The sequence below is a fragment of the Micrasema longulum genome, unplaced genomic scaffold (genome assembly GCF_059751315.1).
Source record: "Micrasema longulum isolate JH-2025_06_02 unplaced genomic scaffold, ASM5975131v1 h1tg000849l, whole genome shotgun sequence".
NCBI classification, from domain to species: domain Eukaryota; kingdom Metazoa; phylum Arthropoda; class Insecta; order Trichoptera; family Brachycentridae; genus Micrasema; species Micrasema longulum.
Window position 1 is genome coordinate 190,276 of NW_028278041.1, and position 19,285 is coordinate 209,560.

At 32.5% G+C, this 19,285-nt stretch overlaps 1 protein-coding gene and 1 long non-coding RNA gene across 2 annotated transcripts; one reads left to right on the forward strand and one right to left on the reverse strand.

The window, feature by feature from the left end:
- The first annotated feature begins 1,370 nt into the window (after window positions 1-1,370).
- Pka-C1 (Protein kinase, cAMP-dependent, catalytic subunit 1) lies at window positions 1,371-4,313 on the forward strand. The gene has a single exon (XM_088231116.1). It carries the CDS (start codon window positions 1,648-1,650, stop codon window positions 2,707-2,709), a length of 1,062 nt encoding a protein of 353 aa, XP_088087242.1. The 5' UTR covers window positions 1,371-1,647; the 3' UTR covers window positions 2,710-4,313.
- Window positions 4,314-8,435: 4,122 nt separating this feature from the next.
- LOC148278637 (uncharacterized) lies at window positions 8,436-15,113 on the reverse strand. Its single transcript, XR_015823133.1, has 3 exons — window positions 14,195-15,113; window positions 13,878-14,040; window positions 8,436-8,930 (listed from the first exon to the last, which is right to left on the reverse strand). It is a non-coding gene; the product is annotated as an uncharacterized LOC148278637 (long non-coding RNA).
- Window positions 15,114-19,285: the final 4,172 nt, after the last annotated feature.

Here is a 19,285-nt window from a genome sequence, read left to right on the forward strand (position 1 = left end):
ATCAGCGAATAAAAAGCGAAAGACCGACTAAAAAAAAGATGCGAATGTTGATGGATGCAGAAAACAAAAAAGACCGAGAAATAATATAAAGAAGGACCATATTTGACAAATATTTGATGACGGAGATGCCAAAAGTTGGAATAATGTGAATATTTATGAATGTAAAGGAAGCGAGATATTTATGCAAAAAAAAACAGAGTAGTGCAGCGTTCTATCCTCTCTGTCTACTCACCCCTACGAGAATACGGGGTGATGGTTTATTTGTTTAAAAATAAAAAATCGATACCAAGCAGAATATTGTTTGGTTGCCATAAGGTGTGACTGTTATTATTGTTTATTTTTTAAATCCGAATTTCGGTAGAGAAAAATAATAATGAGTAAACAAAAACAAATTAAATACTAGACTAGAGTCAGTTATAATACAAATGAATACTTGAAAACGTACCTACCTCCTACTTCCACGTTTATGTTATAGATACATCATTTTATATTTTTGTATTGATGTAACATATAGTTAGTAAAACGTATTTTTAAAATGGATTTAAATAGACCTAATTAAATACAACTATTAAATATGATCTCAATATATTTACAAGTTTATTTATCTAACAACTAAATTTTCGTTTAATCACCTAGCTTAGGTAGGTAATCACAAATAAATAACATTTAACCTGTGTGTAATATAAAAAAGTAGATAGAATTTTAAAATTATTGTTAAACTTATTGAAATTGAAAGTCCAATAACCCGAATGCCGTGCGCTATGCCAGTGGAAAATTTTCTCTTAGGTTATGCCTATTGCTGTGTCCCAGGCGTATTGAATGAAATGCTAGTATCTAATTATATAATCGTAAATACAATTATTGTAATATTGTGAATATAGATAAATCTACTTATAAATATTAAATTAGAACAAAAAATATTTGTTTTGATGGGTAATACATAGAATCAACATGAATTATTAATCCTGCAATAAAATACCATGGCATTGTGTTTATAACTCATTAAAAATATCAAATAACTTTTGAGTATTGATTCTCAATTCAAAAGCCTTTAAAGTGTTTCGTTGCTGGAGAACGGAAATAAAAGCATGTATTTTTAATATAAAGATTATCGATTTTCTTTATAAAGTTCTTACTTTTTATATATGGTACATTTTACCGCAGTTTTTCTCACTGGCACCATTATCTAGCTTTTTATAGTGTTGGTTAAACTGATGTATTTTAGCTGTTGGTCAAACTGCTAAAGTATCGATTTCTGTACGCGGAGTTCAGTTTATAGCCGCCGCGGCAGCACTCGCTCGACAGGTGCTGCCACCAGTAGCAATATTTGGAAACTTGAATTAATTGACCCGTCTGTTCTCGACTGTCGCGTTCGTGTTGAAAATCCGGGCCAGGGAAGCCATTTTAGCGAACGTCTCGAGAGTGATACATCCGCGTTACGTTCGGTAGTTTTTTTTTTATTTTGCTGCGAATTTGTGTGTCGTTAAAGTGAGAAATCCGAAAAGCAAGATGTCGACACCGTCGCTAGGGCTGTGTTGACGCGCCCAATAAGTTTTCGCTTCGGCCGCCCTTGTGTGTCGCAGATCGGTGCCGAGAGCGGCTCGCATCCGCACATCGAGAGCCCTGGACCCGCCGACGGCACCCACCATGGGCAATAATGCCGCCACGGCCAACAAGAAGGTGGACGCCGCGGAGAGCGTCAAGGAGTTCCTCGACCAAGCCAAGGAGGAATTCGAGGACAAATGGAAGAAGAACCCGACCAATACAGCCGGACTGACGGACTTCGAGCGCATCAAGACGCTCGGAACCGGATCGTTCGGCCGAGTCATGATAGTGCAACATAAACCCACTAAAGAATATTACGCTATGAAAATACTCGACAAACAAAAAGTGGTTAAATTGAAACAAGTGGAACACACACTCAACGAGAAGAGGATTCTTCAAGCGATCAGCTTTCCCTTCTTGGTGAGCTTGAAGTTCCACTTTAAAGACAACTCCAACCTCTACATGGTTCTAGAATACGTTCCCGGTGGCGAGATGTTCTCTCACCTGCGCAAGGTTGGCAGATTCTCGGAGCCGCATTCGCGCTTCTACGCCGCGCAGATCGTGCTGGCCTTCGAATACCTGCACTACCTGGACCTCATCTACCGGGACCTCAAGCCGGAGAACCTGCTCATCGACTCGCAGGGCTACCTCAAGGTGACGGACTTCGGCTTCGCCAAGCGCGTCAAGGGCCGCACGTGGACGCTGTGCGGGACTCCAGAGTACCTAGCCCCCGAGATTATCCTGTCCAAAGGCTACAACAAGGCCGTGGACTGGTGGGCGCTCGGCGTACTGGTGTACGAAATGGCAGCGGGCTACCCGCCCTTCTTTGCGGACCAACCTATCCAGATCTACGAAAAGATCGTATCAGGCAAAGTGCGCTTCCCCTCGCACTTTGGCTCCGACCTCAAGGACCTCCTCCGTAACCTACTCCAGGTGGACCTTACCAAGCGCTACGGGAACCTGCGCTCGGGAGTTAACGACATTAAGGGCCACAAGTGGTTCGCATCTACGGACTGGATCGCCGTATTCCAGAAGAAGATCGAGGCTCCCTTCATCCCGCGCTGCAAGGGGCCCGGTGACACGAGCAACTTTGACGACTACGAGGAGGAGGCGCTGCGCATCTCGTCCACGGAGAAGTGTGCCAAGGAGTTCGCCGAGTTCTGAGCATGTGGCTCGTGGCGGACTAAACTCGTGATGTGGGGGTGGAATCTCCTGGCTAGTGCTGGCGCGTGTCCGCGCTGCGGATACAGACAGTTGGCCACTACGTTAGTGTTTGGTTTTACAGGATCGTACGGACGTTCGCCGGAAATAGTTGTGTTTTGTTACCGAGTGGTTCCATTACCATTTCCCTGCCCCCAGCCAGGAGCGTCGTGTATGTTGCCTTGAACCCTATTAATAGACTCTAGTTTATATTTGCGCTACGTTGCCGATTCCTACCAATTACCCGTCGAGAACGATCGGTGAATTAATATTTTTTTATTATCAATCTGAAGGGGTGAGTCCAACTACCGGGAGCGAAGGTTTGCAGGGTTTAAATATCGGAGAGTTAGGATAATCCTCGCACCTTACCGCGGCGCTTAGATTTGTGATTACATATGTGCCCTAAATATCATGGTCTAATAATACGTGGGTCGGGAGTTGGGAGTGGCATAATGGGGCCCCGGAGTACCCTAAGCCGGGATAGTGCAATGAAGTGTGATCTGAATATATAGTGAGGCTCCGCGGGCTCGTGCCACTGTTCGATGGATGACTATCTGAGGAAGGATTTATCTCTCCATTATGGTTTCTTTGTATGTAATCTGTTTTTACATTCTTTCAATTTTGGTTTCAAAATGTCTCATCGTGTGTTCCTCCACATCTCCGCACCTACGTATAGGGTGCGAGATTAACTTTAACAAATAGAAAACCAAAAACAAAGTATAGACACGTAAGAATTATATTTTATTTTGTCTCTATCCGAACTGAATAGATACCTTTATCTCTGTGAGAGAATGATTGTTAGGAATATTAAGATTTTTATTAGATTCCATATTTTCTGTTAAGGGCGTGTAACACTCCCGCGACAGCGACTGAAGACGACCTCGCTGGTACTGCGTATTACGTGCCATGTACCCGGTATTAGACTAGTGGAGGCTATCCTTAGTTCGCACATCGGCAGTGCTGCACGCCACAGGGATGTCTTTATGGCCAATTCACTTTTATAGTTTGACATTACAATGTGTTTAAGGATATCTCGTTTTGTTATTAATGTTAATTTTGTTCAAAGTATCGGCTATATCAGGCCTTAGAATCATCTGTTGCCATCTTCCTGTAAATATTTTTGGACAAACGTTTACTTTATAGTACTTGGTATTCTTGATATGTAAATTTTAGTGGTAATAATATGCAATAGAAGCTTTTTCATCAGAAGAATTTCTCCCAGTATTTGGGGTATTATCCCTAAATATCTCCTCTTTCCATCGTTTTGTCTCAGTTTTCTGGGAGCTTACGTTAAGTATAATATTTATACATATTTAGTTCTAAAATGCCATTATAGTGTCATTCTCAGGAATATATAAGAAATCAAAAGCAATCAGTATTTATGCTTTTTCTTGTACAATTATTTACTATGTCGTAAGAATAATTTATTAATTGTGTTGTATTATCATAAATAGTAGCGGGACAATGAAGGAAGCATGGTTAATTTGTATATATTTTTATTATCATTGTGTTCCCAATGTTTATTAGTCATGATTACATTGAATATACGATATATGCTTGAATAATTATTTACAAGTTTTATTTCTCATTCCATCTAAACACCTTCTCCCGATTATTATTAGAAAATCTAACTTTTCGCTATATTTATTGATGTGGAAGGGGTTTCTCTACATCTATATACTCACTTCATTAAATTACAATATTAATACACAATTTGACTCTAAATCATAGAATGTTTAATCCTTTTATGAGTGGGATTTAAAGTCAATTTTTACTGAATACTTGTTGCAATATTATGAGCCCTTCACATGGCCGTTTTAACTGCAATATGCAATCAAGTTCTAGTAGGTAAAAAGCATTCGAGACTTGTATTTTGAATGTATAATCTATGGTGGAATGAAGATTCAAGGTGATCTACGTGACTACCTTAAGCTGATGTTATTTCAACATAAAAATTGCTCTTGTGATACAAAACAAGTATTGGTGATAAGTTTATCGAGGCAGATTTACATAATATTTACATAACAGACAAAATTCAAGCATTAAGCTAATCAAAGGCATTTTTATGCCTCTTAAATGATAATTTAACACTTTTCATTAGAACCAATCACACCTGATTCGTTATGGTAACTTTTTCAAATTCATCAGCTCGTATAAAATCAGAAATAGAAAATTTATAAGCATTTAAGTAGGTTTACTACAAAACATTACAATGTTTGATGCAGAAATCTCATGTCCATCATATTACTACTGATAACAACCACAAATGTATTGTTGCAACATAGAGATACAGGGATAGAACTCAAGTTGTGGTGTTGTGAGTATATATTCTCTGTAGGCTCGGAATGTGTGTAAACACATTTAATGACATGTGACCAGGTGTTTGCCATGCCTCTTACGTGGAAAATAATACTAAAACCATTTTTCTCTCTTTATGTGTTAATTTGCATATAATCCAGAAGCCAAAATGTCCATAGAGGAAGTAAATCAATTATTCATCATTACAAGTGGCAGTATGAATATAGAAAACTCCTTAATTTATTTATTTTACGAGACAATCTACAGCTAATTTGGTGGCTATGAAAAGTTCACCTTTGCGTTTCATTTGTTGACCTTCGCGCTGTTATGAACTTGCTTTTATCAAAAGGTATGCTATTATGGCTATCTATTCAGAAACTTGTTTATTTTGATAGTAGTTATAATAAACATGGATACTTTGCTACAAAATGTTTCTACTTCATTTCAAATGGACAAAAATATTCAACCTTATTTCATTATTTTCTTAGAGCCAGATGCATCACAAAAAGTTAAAGCATAGTTATGTTTTGTCAAAAAAGTCAAAACAAGTTGTTTTATCTCACTTTCAAGCAACAAATTTGGTCCACTTTGACAAAAATGCAACTTTTTTTGGTGACTGACCCTTCGATTTAATGTATCAACAATATTTTGAGTATGTCTAAATGTGTGTAGACAAAGCTGGATTTCACTCCCTAGGGAAAACATTTTTTAGAAGGGAATACGGAAATCAAGGCGTTTACAGGGCTTATGATTCTTCATTGGCTGGTTTAAGTGGCCACTACACACTGTAACATTCACCATTCTGCCCATGTTTAACATCCATATTTCCTCAGCTCTTCCATCTGTTCCTTCCATACTCCCTTCTTAAAACTGTTTTACCTCTCAGTCGCAATAAATTTCGATTTAATAGATGATTAGATACTCAATTAATTTAAAATGGCGCTTGTCTTATGTACGGGGTTCCAGGCTCGATTTCCAGTAAGATCTCAATACATCAATAATATATTTTTAACGTTTTCTCAACCCAGGGTGTTCTGCATCATTGATTACTTCACTTGGGCCACTTAATCTTACTGTGGTGCAAAAAATAAAATGAAATAAAGATCAAATTGCATTTAAATGTTGATGTGCTCTCATATTTTCGTTTCCTAACATAGTTATAGAGTAATACTTATTTAAAATAACAAGTTTTACTCAGTGGGAGGACATATCAGTGCACACTTACTGCCTATGTTATTATTATTTATGTTAATCAGTTTCAGAATAATTATTTTAGACTATCTAAAAATTGGCCTGAATGTGGGCAAGTTAAGGTGAACAACACTACCAATTTCACTCTTAATCTTGCTTGAATTATTCAAATTTAGAATAATGGCATGTTATAAAATTTAAACAACTCGAGAGCAGATCAAAATGAACTTAATTTCAATGATAAAAAACAAACTTAAATGTTTAAAAACAAATAGGTAAACATCTCACCACTTCCCTACGGCTAACACATAAACTGAGTTTACCTTATGAGAGTGGGAAAGCTTGGATGCCATACGGTCTGATGATTATTAATTTTTGAGACTAATCAGATTTTTTATTTGATTTAAGTACCCAAAGGAAGCATTTAAATAATTAATAATTGCCCGTTAAATTAATTTGCAAAAAATATTTATAGGGGTCAATCAACTTATAATATATTACTTACATTTTCAATCCATTAATGATAATAACGAAGTAAAATATTTTCATATTCACGTTTGTTCATGTTATGTAGTGAGGTTACACATGTTAAAATAGTAAATGCACGGTTACTTGAGTATACTCTTGTTATTGGTCGCAGCCCGAGAATGTTAAATTTGTTTGGAAACCTTAAGTTGTTTTTATATCTTATATATTGGCCATCATTGCCTTCATCCAGTATTTGATCTAAGCTAAATTATGATATAATAAAAACTTTATTATTGTGTTGAACATTTATTATATTTGAATATTGTTTTGTATCATCCATGGGTGGAGTGCTCTGCCAAAATTATAGTTGTCATTTGAAAAGAATAAGTGTTTGTAACACTAATAACAAAGTTTTTATTATATAATTATTTACTTAATAAGTTTTACTAACTGAATGCCGATTCATCCAATAAACTCCGGCTAATTGAAATTTTACAAAAAGTTTTAAATGTTTGGCAAATAATTTTAATTCATAAAATTTCGCTTTTTTGTGCACAGTTTTTTGATGGAGTGGTTTACATAAAAAAAAACGTGTTTTCTAAATAATATTTGTAAGTAATTTTAAATGGATAAATGCATTTTAGTTTCATTCATTATTTATATCTTCGGCCTAACTTGTAAAACTCGTAAGTCCCAAACTTACTTTTGTTCAGGGGAGAGTAAAAACAGTTTTTACTTCAGTGGCGAATGGTAACAAAATTATTTTTCGATATTCAAATAAAAAAATTAAACACTACGAATTTACAAGATTTAAACACAGATTATTTGAAGTCCTATCAGAAAATGTCAAAATATCATTTGTAGACTTTTTTACAAGTTAGGGTGACGATATGTTATTTAGTTGAGTATTAAATGACAAAAAAATACTAATTAATTTAATATTCGAGTGCAACTTTACCAGTATTATTTAAGATTTCAAAAGAAGAGGAACAAGTGCAATTTTTTTTATTGTATTATGTGTTGTGGTGCTTACTTATTTAAATAAGTATTTGTAATGGACAATTTTTAAAAGTATTTAAATACAGTTCTGTGTGTGAAATAGACTCAAGAGTCCTGGATGAGCATTTTTCACTCGATCACTACTTTTAGGTAAAAATAATGTAAAATAAGAAATATTAAAAAAAAAAGTGAAACGAACTCTCTCCCTTAACACAAACGGTCTGCTCGAGTAGAGATAAGTACTTCTCGTACTTGAATAGTTAGCGAATTCGCCTGCAATGTTATTTTATATTAGATGTGAAATATTTGTTTTAAAGGTTGTTTTAAAACCTTGTTTCCTTTTTAATTTTGCGATATCCAAAGCAAAAATGTTTGCAAAGGTTTTGGGGACATCTACAACTGGGTTTAAAGTAATCACACAATGTCAATATGTGCAATAACCTACTTGCAAACAATTTCATATAAAAGTAGTGATTCAAAGATTTTTACCAATTTTATTTTTAGAAAACGAATTCTGCTGCTCTAAGACAACCCATCAAGCTGGCTTTAAGTTATTTATTTATTTACGTACTTATTCATTTAGTTACGATAAAGTAATATTAATAGTCCATTTAATAAAAAATAAGAATAACACTTCTGTCCATTGTTTTACTTCTAGTAATTAAATTAACGTCTTCTGGTACACCTTTATAGCACCTTACATCACTTAAAAATAACAAATTTCAGTCCTCGAAGATTATTTTGTACATTTACTGGGACAAATATTTAAAAAAATTAAATAATATTACAGTATTTATTGATACCAATTATATGAAATCACCTATTAAGAAATCTTTTGATAGTTAAAATAATATTTTGAAGGATAATTAAATATCAATCTGGAGTGGTTTCCTGAACACAAACACGTGCGTAGAAAACACTTGTAACGCGTATGTACGTACTAAATACACGCTAAAAAAGCAATCTCTTAGCGCGCAATTCCGTTCAGAATACCAGCCCGGATATATACATTTCTCAATGATATAAACATTTCTGAATACTGAATATATTTTCTTGGAATTTGATGGATTTTCGATAAGGGAAATTTTTTTACAATCTTATTTGAACTTGCTGTTTATCTTAACTCAATGAAATTGAAAATTATGCTTATCTTAAACGATCTCTTGAGCTGAGTTAAATTTTGCACTAACTAGTCATCCAACCATTGGACATCTTTTGAAACCTCTTATCTAGAAATAAATATAAAATATTTAGTTTTTATTTATTTATACTTTTACAATTCAAAATTCGCTCCCCATTTTACCAAAACATGAATCTTATTTTTAACACAATTATTTCCAACTACATAATTGATAATGGACACAAAATTCAAATATTGGGTAAATTATTACAGCACCTTATATCTTTTTAAATTACAAAAGTAATGTATATTTTTAATATTAAACAGTATAAAACACCACAACGTGTGGTGTCAACATATTCTTATTCTTTAAAGTGGGGTCGTGCTATATAAGCTCCCGATGTCTGTGCGGAAGTGAAGATCTATTGTGACGGGTCCCCGTGAATAGTTCTCGCCCTCCAGGCTTAGTTATTTAAAGAACTTGGCTACTGCGTGGAAGGCGAGAGTTCTCATTTTGCTGAATCTCCCCCTACAAGCCCAGATCTGTAAAGCATTGGGCTGTTAGGTAGGAGGTGAGCTCTTTAACATCCTCAGGTTTAACCAGTAGTCGCCCGAGGGTGTGACTTCTTTCATGATATAAATCATCACATTCACATAAAATCTGTATAAGTGTTTCCTCATCTGCACTGCAGAACCTACATCGAAAAGTTTCAGAAAGGTTTATTGTAGCAATCTGCAGTGCCCATGCTCTAGTGATAACCCTAACTTGATTTCAGCTAAGCTTTATTAGGTCAAAAGCAAGCCATTGCGAGTACCCCTTAACCAGTTCCTTTGCGTGGTGCTGACCAGGTACCTTTTTCCAGAGCATTATGCTCTGCTTCCTGGCCCATTACCTAAGCTCATTACGAGAAGCATGATTATTAACATATTCTCGTTTCTTAAATACCTGCATCTTGTACAGCCATCAATATATTGTACTTGTTTTTAAAGATTTTAAAAACATAAACCTTTGTAATCAACCTTTTTTCATGATCGTCGCTGTTATTTACCTGGATCTTATCGATAATATAATGTTCTGTGCTGTAATTCACCACTTTAATGGTGTAACTTTGACAGTTGTGTTGCTAAAATAAGTCATAAAACATTACCATTTAAATACCCATTGAAATCTTTAAGATTTTAATAAATCACAAATCAAAAAAAACACTAAATGTAGCATATTTTTCCCGCACTGTTAAGAATTCTTTTAATGCTGATTTACCCCCTCATTAAATTTTTATACGAACATATTTATTTATTTATTAGGCTTATTTTATACAAAACACAAGATTATAATGTGTCCTCACTGGGGTAACCCGTGCCGAGGATACTCAACTTTACATCATCATCATTCCCTTTCCGCAACTAAGGTACACCAATCGCAGTGTATCTTGATAATTTTTTTTGTTACATGAAGGTAAGATGATCAGTCTTACGCTTCAGGTACCAGGCCAGGGGCTATAAAATATTCTAGAGTGAAAACACCCTTTTAAATAAATATTTCATATTAACAATGTTGAAAATCGAACCCGAGACCTCTTGCATGGTAGGCAAACGCGCCGACCATTAGACCACGAGGCCGATGATACAATATACTTAAAACATGTTATATTAATATAATTTTGATTTATTTGTTATTATATACTTATCTTATCTGGACTAATTACATTTCCCCATCATTTGATTATTTGTCTTACGCACTTGCAAGGCTTAAAATAAATGTGTTTATTACTTGACCATAAAGCAATACTTATTAATTTATTTTATATTTTAAATATTACTATCAGATTCAAATAGAAATTCCACAGGTTATTTAATCAAATTCCATTCGAGAAAAGATATCGAGCCTATTACAATACGCAAATATTTTTTAAAAAAAACTTTGAATTGTCTGAAGCATGAAAGATTATTCAGTGATATGCATGCCATTGATATGGGAGATATCTTTAGTGAAAATGAATGAAAATTCTTGCTTTGTTAAAAGTAACCACTTACTTGCGTCCAACTACTTAGCACGAGTTTTGCATCTATTTGATTTGAGGATGTCTTCATAATCTTTATTGATAGTCAATTGACAGTAATATGAATGAATTGAAATCGTGAAACATGACATTTATTGCGACATACCATTCTTTTTACCATCCCAAATGCAAGGAATAACTGATTATAAAATAATATTTATTGTTATTCGATTTTATATTGAATGTTCAGGTTAAATGCATTTTGTATCCGAATCGTTTTTATTTTACAAGAAAAAGTAAAATCTAAATTTGTCCAATTTTTTTTTTTTTTAAATGAACATTTGGGTTTTTCTTGAATATTTTAATTTGAAGATGTTTTTAGCTATGTTATCTTCAATAACTACGTTTTTTTAAAGGCAATAACCCACTTAGCCTCTATCTTAGAGGCTTATCAGCAGGTAAGAAGAGAGGATATAGAAGGAAGTTATGAAAAATACACAACACTCAGACAACTGATGAAGTTTCGTGTTTTTAAAAATTAAAAATGGTTAATAGACTATCAAACCAAGCTATGTTCAAATTTTTTTTTTCATTTTTATGTATCATACGATTTTTTTAAGTTCTGTAATTTTTTTATTAAACTGCGCGTGACGTCACTAGTTCGGTGAGTTGTCCTGATTGGTGTGTTGGCTTTCCGAAACAAGAAATCTCTCACAACACTTTTATTGGCTGATTTAGAAGAACTTGTGATATCATTAAAAAAGTTTGTTTTCATTAAAATCATTTTTATTATTTTTTACATATATTTTGGATAAAATTCGCCGTACAATTAAATGTTCTAATTTTTACCGCGTGTAAGAAAATATTTTTAAAACCAATTTCCCGTAGCACTGAACTTCCGCGTTGATAAAAAAACCTTTATTGGATTTTTCTTCCAACTGGTGGTAATCAAACCCGCAATGCCAGTTTCACAGTTAGCCGTTTAACAAACTGCGCCACGGTGCTTATCAATTGATATAAAACAGGAATAATTTTGTTGTAGAAAGGGAAATGTAATAACCGCAGACCTGCGTTCCAGAGTCTGTGACAGTACCATGGAACCATCACCTAATTATCATAATTTTAGTCATTTGTTTTATATTATCGTGGGACTATATTTTCTCTTTTGGGATGCCAATTTTGAGACCAATTTAAGTTAAACTTTTATTGATTTGTTATTTCGACAAATATGCCAGATTAACTTATTTCATTTTGGTTAGAATTAAAATATACGTAATAATATCTGTCCTAATACTATTTGTTGATACTCTGTACTTACGCATAAATACTAACTCAATCATTCCAATGCACCTGTTAATCGAACCTATAGTTTTTTATTCACTTGTCAATATTTATTAAATGTTATAAAACCGCAAACTACAGCTAGGTAACTTCAAAATCAACATTAATGAGTTACCCACTAAAAACTGATTGTTTTATCCTCATTCATGAATGCTACAATGAGACAAGTCATCCATTTAATCGTCATAACACTATCTTAATGAATCACAACTCACTTATTTGTAGCATTCATGGAGGAAGGTAAAAAAATGTGTTTAGTGGATAACTCACAAATGCCGACTTTGAAGTTACCTAGTCATAGTAATTACCCCACGAAATAATAATAAAAACTTTTGTTTTAGTAATCATAAATAAAGTAAGTAGACAGTTTATATACATATAAGGGTGGGTATATTGTCTTGACGCAATTTCTTCCTACCTACTGAAACTGTTTGATTTGATAAAATAAGTACTCTCACTTTAAATAAATATATATTTCCACTAGTTTATGTGACCAATTAGCCCTCTCACTCCCCGATAGGCATTTTCAGGCTGATAAATTAATATTTCCTAATCCATATTTTATAATAATCTTTCCTTATTGCATTGAGATAGTCTTACGGTGCTCTCAACCCTTTTAAGAAACATTATCTTTTTATTAATTATAATGAAAATACCAAAAATAATGATTTGTACAAAGGTCTTAATTCTGCGTAATGTTAACCAGTCTAAAGATCTCTGGCAAAGGATGTTAGGTATATTTGGTAAAATTAACAAGAGGAACAGTACTAAGTATATTATTCAAGCAAAACATAACTTATTAATTATCTACTTACAATGAATTTACATGAAGATTAATTTGTCGACGAAAAATATCAATCTAATTATACTTTGTACTTTAATGATTGGTCGGTCAGCTTACATAATATTTGCAATATTAAATTATTTTCTGGCTAGACTAGCTGACTCTAAATCACAAGTTTGAAGTTTGATCCTTTTATATCATAACATTTTTATTGTCTTGAACATTGGACATGATTACAATAGTTGAAGGAATAAGTTTGTGCACATCAAAGGTTACACTAATTATTTATTTTACCTTATTTTTTAAATAAGATTTTTTGGGTTTAAGATGCAAAATTGCACGAGTGCATTTCATCGTGGCATGCCAAAAACACAATTCCGATATATGTAAGTATAACTTACTGTTCAGTAGGCTTAGGTAGATAGGTATTCAGAAGTCTATAGATAAGTGATGAAACGATCTATCAAATGTACTTAAACTGGTACATCTATTGTCTGATAGTGATTAATCTTTGTTACCATTTTTTAATGGTAATTTTTTTAAATAAAGAAATATTTACCTTTTTTTGATTTACCCAAATATTTGATTTTGAGGGCCATTTTCAACGAGTTGTAAATAATTCACTATTAGAAAATGGGAATCAAGTTGGGGTAGAGTGGGTTTTGAACCACGGACTTTTGAACCGTGAGTCCGAGACACTACCCACAGGACCGCAATCCGATTAGCTAATTAAATTATCTTTTGATATTCTGAATTTAATTTTATACATGGAAACCTATCGACCATTATTCCTAATTTAAGTATCTCCTGTATAAAACGGGATTCTGGTGTATTGTGGTTGAGAGTTTTATATTATAATTATAGTTAAACATCTTGTCTTATTACACAATTTCGTAATTGCTATTTTGGTAGATTATAATTCTATACTTACCCGTTTAGAAATATCTTAGTCTTAAAACTAACTGAATGAAGATTCGGATATTGACTTTTTCAAATAATTAGTAATTATAATTTTTGTACAGTAAAACATATGCACAATTTGTTTAATTAATAAAGGTCCGGCACCGGTTCTGATATCAGTAGGCAGTAGCTACCTGAAAGTAAATTGGAATTGAGAAATGTATAAAAATACGACAACAAGTATACGAATATTAAAAATACTGAAAATACTCTAAAATAACACGATACCAACAAAACTTTTCGTTTTCGGTTCAGACTAAAATATCTATAAAATATGCCCCAACTGACCTCTTCAATCACTGAGATAAATTACATTAATTTTTAAGTTTTTTAATGTTAATTTATACGTTTTACAACCTAAGTGTGATATATTTTATCAGCCGTGTAAAATTTTCCACTCGTTTGAGACAAATTTCAATTAATATGACTTGTTTATTTTGTCGTACACAAAACGATTGCGACATTTTGAATATGTTTTGACTTTGACAGTTGGGCACTTGACAGTTCGACCATAGATGTTTAACCTATTACATCAATGTTGCTATTTTCGAAACGTTATAAGATTTAATAAGTGAGTGTCGTTCTAAGATTCTCAAAAAAACCTAAAGTACAATAATAATATTCTTTTATCACCCATAATAAATATTGTTCATTTAATTTAAAACAAATTGTATTCCATCTCTATTGTATTTCGGTATTCATAGTGAAGTCATTGCTTACATATTATTTTCTGAATTGTTTGTATTTTATAATGAACAGTTAAAATAAAGTCCTATTAAATATTTGCATGTATTTAAAACAATGGAAGTGACGTATCATGCTTATGCCCTACTTTTCTCAGCACTCTTTCATATATGAAATTTTAATAGTTGTTTGACATCAACGTGCATGCGTACTTTTAATTATTCATGTTAAAATAAAAATTGTCTTCTCATAATTATTACAAAAATATAAATTAGTGTTAACGGAAATTAATTTTTATCTATTTTGTATACAATATGGGTCATTTTAAATATACTTTTTATTTGTAATTTTGGAAATTTAGTGCAATTCACACAGAATAAACCTTCTTTGCTTTGATCTGACGAAAAGGCACACCTGAGCCAAGATTAATTCATTAACTATACATCCAAGAAAACTGATATACTCGTATTTGAATAGATTTGAACAATGTTTTTGTTTGAGTTCAGATATGCAATAAAAAAAAAAAAAATTATTACTTACTTGGGTTCATAATATATTAATATTTAATTATTACGGTAGTTGAAGGCATGTTGCTTTCAATAAAACGTGAACTTGAATCACACCACTTAACCTTTACATTATGGGGAAAATTTACAGGAAGTACAAATTATCGATTAAGCCTAAAAATATATATTACATCGACAGTTTCTGTTTATTTTCATACGTACCTAAAATTAAATAAACATTGCGGTTGTAGTGTGTGATAAACTGTTTATTGTTTAAATTTTTAATAAAACACTGACGAATTCTCCTTGTTTAAAATTCGGATATAATACAAATAAATCTTCTTCTTCGGCCTTGTTTTCTTCACTGCTCTGGATAAATATATTAATTTAATTTATATCAAATTAAATGGCCAGGTTTCAGGAAATAACTTTGTATAACCTTTTTATATCCAGTATTTCAGCCGTTTATTATTTTTGTAACATTAGAAGTAGTTTATTTTCAATGTAGGCATGTATACCGTAAAAGAATACAACTTGAGACAGTTTTCAACTTTAACTGACTATATCTTTAAAATATATTCAATATTACGCTTTCAAATTTTAGCACAAATTTGATCCTATGTTTCAGGTAACAGAAGCATACCACATGTGCGGATATATTAATATCCTTATTTTTTTGTTGTTGTCTCAATTTACCTGCAATTGTTGTAAACATGAGACACAATAAGAAAGTCGTAGTTCCCCGTGTAGCATTTTACTGTTTTAACCATAATAATATTTTAAATATGTCATGCACAACTAGAGAAATTAAATAAAACAAATTTTCAGCTTTTAAAAGCATGATATAATTTAAAACGCTAACGTCATCAAATAAATAATAAATCTAATCAAAAACTCAAAACTGAGACTATAATTTGAGACGTGTATAATGCTATAACAATAAACAAATATTAAAATGCATACACTTTCTTCACAGACTGTACTTTTCTGTAATAAAATAAAGACTGTAGTCGTACCTAATTATAAAATAATTGAGGTTTCTCCTAATTATTAAACATAACTATCAGCAGAGATTTGAGACAATTTGAAACTTAATCATTGATACTTGTGCACCTAATTTGAGACATAGTCTCAATTACCTTCCAAAAAAAATGCTTTCATTTCTGGGAATTTTTAGTTTCACTCTAACAACCTACGCCGAAAGTGTCAAACATGGCGTTGACTTGTTTCCGGAATAGTGCCTCACGAGATCGTATTATTAAATCGATTTACATCACTACAGTTTTTTTTTTTACTAATAATAGAGTTTTGAGGCATATGTAATTCAGAATTATATTTGAATTAAAAATCAATGTCAATTTCTCAGTAAATACCACTTACTTTGTCTAAAGTTTACAAGCAAAAACTTTGGAAGGACGCTGCCAGTGCCACTAAGTAGCAATGACACCACATGTAATATTATGTGCCGCAGAAGTTTCGTCTCAAATTACATTCAAGTCTCAAGGTGTATGCTTTTACGGTACACATTTATGTGCACTTGTCGAAAGCCAATAATTTAAATTATAACAGGAAACATCAAAAATCGCGATATCGTATGTATAATAAAATCAGATTAAAATATTCCATGTCACTTCCATGCACCAATATCACCCAAATACTCATTTATGCTGTATATTTATTTAATTATTATGTACGCCTAGAGGGCTTTTAGATGATAGGTGCAAAATTACAATTCAAGCGTTTCGTCTAATAAATATGTATCTATAACCATAGTCCTTAAAATATACCTTGATTAGAATGACATCTGTCAAACTAATTCGTTAGTGATGGGAAATTACTGATCACTGATTAAATCGATTTTATCAGTTTTTTCATGCAAACATGAAACTCTGTTTCCTAAAATTGATTTAAAAACGCAAAAACAAGCCTATTAAAGTGTGTTTACGACAATTATTCACGAAAAAATAAGACCTATATACTTTTTTCGTGAACATAATCAAATGAATTGTATTTTTATTCGATCAAATTACATTGATTAATTTGTCCCATCTCTAACATTTTTGCAAAATAATGTAACCTTGTAAGAACGTCGTTAATGATTAGGTTTATTTAAGTTTTTTTAGTTTTAAAGCTGATTTTATATTAAAATATTACAACAGAGATGAAGAACATTTAAGAAAAGGTAATATAGAAGTCTAGGCATCTACAGGGCTTATGACCTGTCAATGTTCAAATATAGGCAGAATGGTGAATGTTACACAGTGTGTAAAGTGGCCACTTAAACCAGCCATTGACAGGTCATAAGCCCTGTAGATACCTAGACTTCTATATAACCTTTTCTTAAATATTCTTCATCTCTGTTGTAATATGTTAATATAAACAGCTCCCCAGGGAGTTGAATCCAGTCCTTGTCTACAAAAAATTGGACAAACTCAAAATATTGCTGATTTTATATATTTATGTTGATTTATATGTCAAGCATTGTATTAAAAAAATGAATCAACATACCAGATACGAACGTTTTTTTTTGTGTCCATATAAATCACTCCTTAGACGTTGCTACAAAGTTATGTCGTCAGTTTTTCTGACAACTGTCATTCTAATCATGCTATATTTTAAGGACTATAATAAATATTTTTTCCATAAGACAATCGTTAAAAATTACTACATGTCACAAATTTAAACTGTGTATATAGTTAAAATTTGTGATATGTCTTAATTTTTAACATAATCTGGCATTTTGTTGAAAATAGTAGATACAGTACAGTACCTTGCTAACCTTACTCAACCTGCATTGTTGTGTAGATGTCACTTTATCCTTGTTATTTTTAATAATATGATAATTATTGGTCTGTCTTTTAGAAAGAGATTTAAGTATGTTTTTACGCTAATAATAATATTATAAATATATTGCCTGTGCGCTGTCAGTATATTTATACGTGTAAACGGTTCTCTCTCAAATAATCACGACAAAGTAACTTATACATTATGTCATGAAAAGCCATGAAAACATAGCTCTTCTTTGTAAAATAAAAAATTCAATTACCAGAAAGGTCTTCAATTTAGCTTAATAAATTAATCAAATTAAAATTGTTTTGGGTGAGTAAATAAATAGGTTACAACGAGTAAGGAATATTTATTTTAGAACGAATAAATTTGACAGCTAATCAGATTTTTTTTGTCATTTACTGTACTTCATAATATGGTAACAGATATACCAAACGAATCTCAATATACTGTTCCCTTCTTTGATAATATTACAGGTGCCTTAGATCCTAAACAATCTAGGCCAGCAGGGACGAATTTTGTAGCATGTAATAGTCAGTCGACGATAGCCAACTGTTGTCTGATAGTTAATAGTTAGGTACCTAATTTGTTTCGTAGGGGTAGGATAATCGATGTCACGTTAAATATAACAGCCCAAGGAGGGGGAAATATAGCTGCAAAGACGACCTTTAAATATATATTTTATTGATGTATGCAACATCTACACTTTACGTCAGCAATTTGAATACCATATGCAAAAATGATTGAGATAATTGACATCGGAAAAGAGCTGAGAATGACAGCTTGACCCTAAGATGGCCGCCATGTTGATCGTTGTAAAGCTGTCTCTTAAAAAATACGTAAGTTTTACGTAATAAATATTTACGTAATGTATTATTATTGTTATGGCACTTCTGTGGCTTATCCGTTTAAACGGCGCAGCAGGCGCCCAGCAATATGTATGAAATATGCCATTATTTCTTTGTTCGCATGTACACAGATTAGCAGGCAGTAAGTAATTATATTTTCATTCAATGCTTGACTTGTGTAGGGTCAAATGGGGAACAGTATGACCAAAAAGCTTTATTTAATTTTTGAAATCTATATTTATTCAACGTAAACTTTTCCTACCGTAAATCAATATTTTATTCTTTAGCTTGACATTAATAACGAGAAACAATGGAAAACACACTTGTGAATGAAAATATAAGTGATTTTCTAAACTCACTTGTTACATTGTATCTCAGACCTGGGTGGCCCCAGGGGGTATTTAAATAATTCGCTTTCAATTTCAAAAAGTTAGATCATAACCGGCAAGCTCGTTTGATTTATTAAGCGGCTTACAATCAATATATTAAATAGGAAATACCTTCACTCACCGATGCTTAACTATTCCAGAATAGCCACGAAATGATTTGATTTA

Coding starts and splice junctions, on each gene's coding strand:
- Pka-C1 (XM_088231116.1), top strand. CDS start 1,648: ATGGGCAATAATGCCGCCACGGCCAACAAGAAGGTGGACGCCGCGGAG.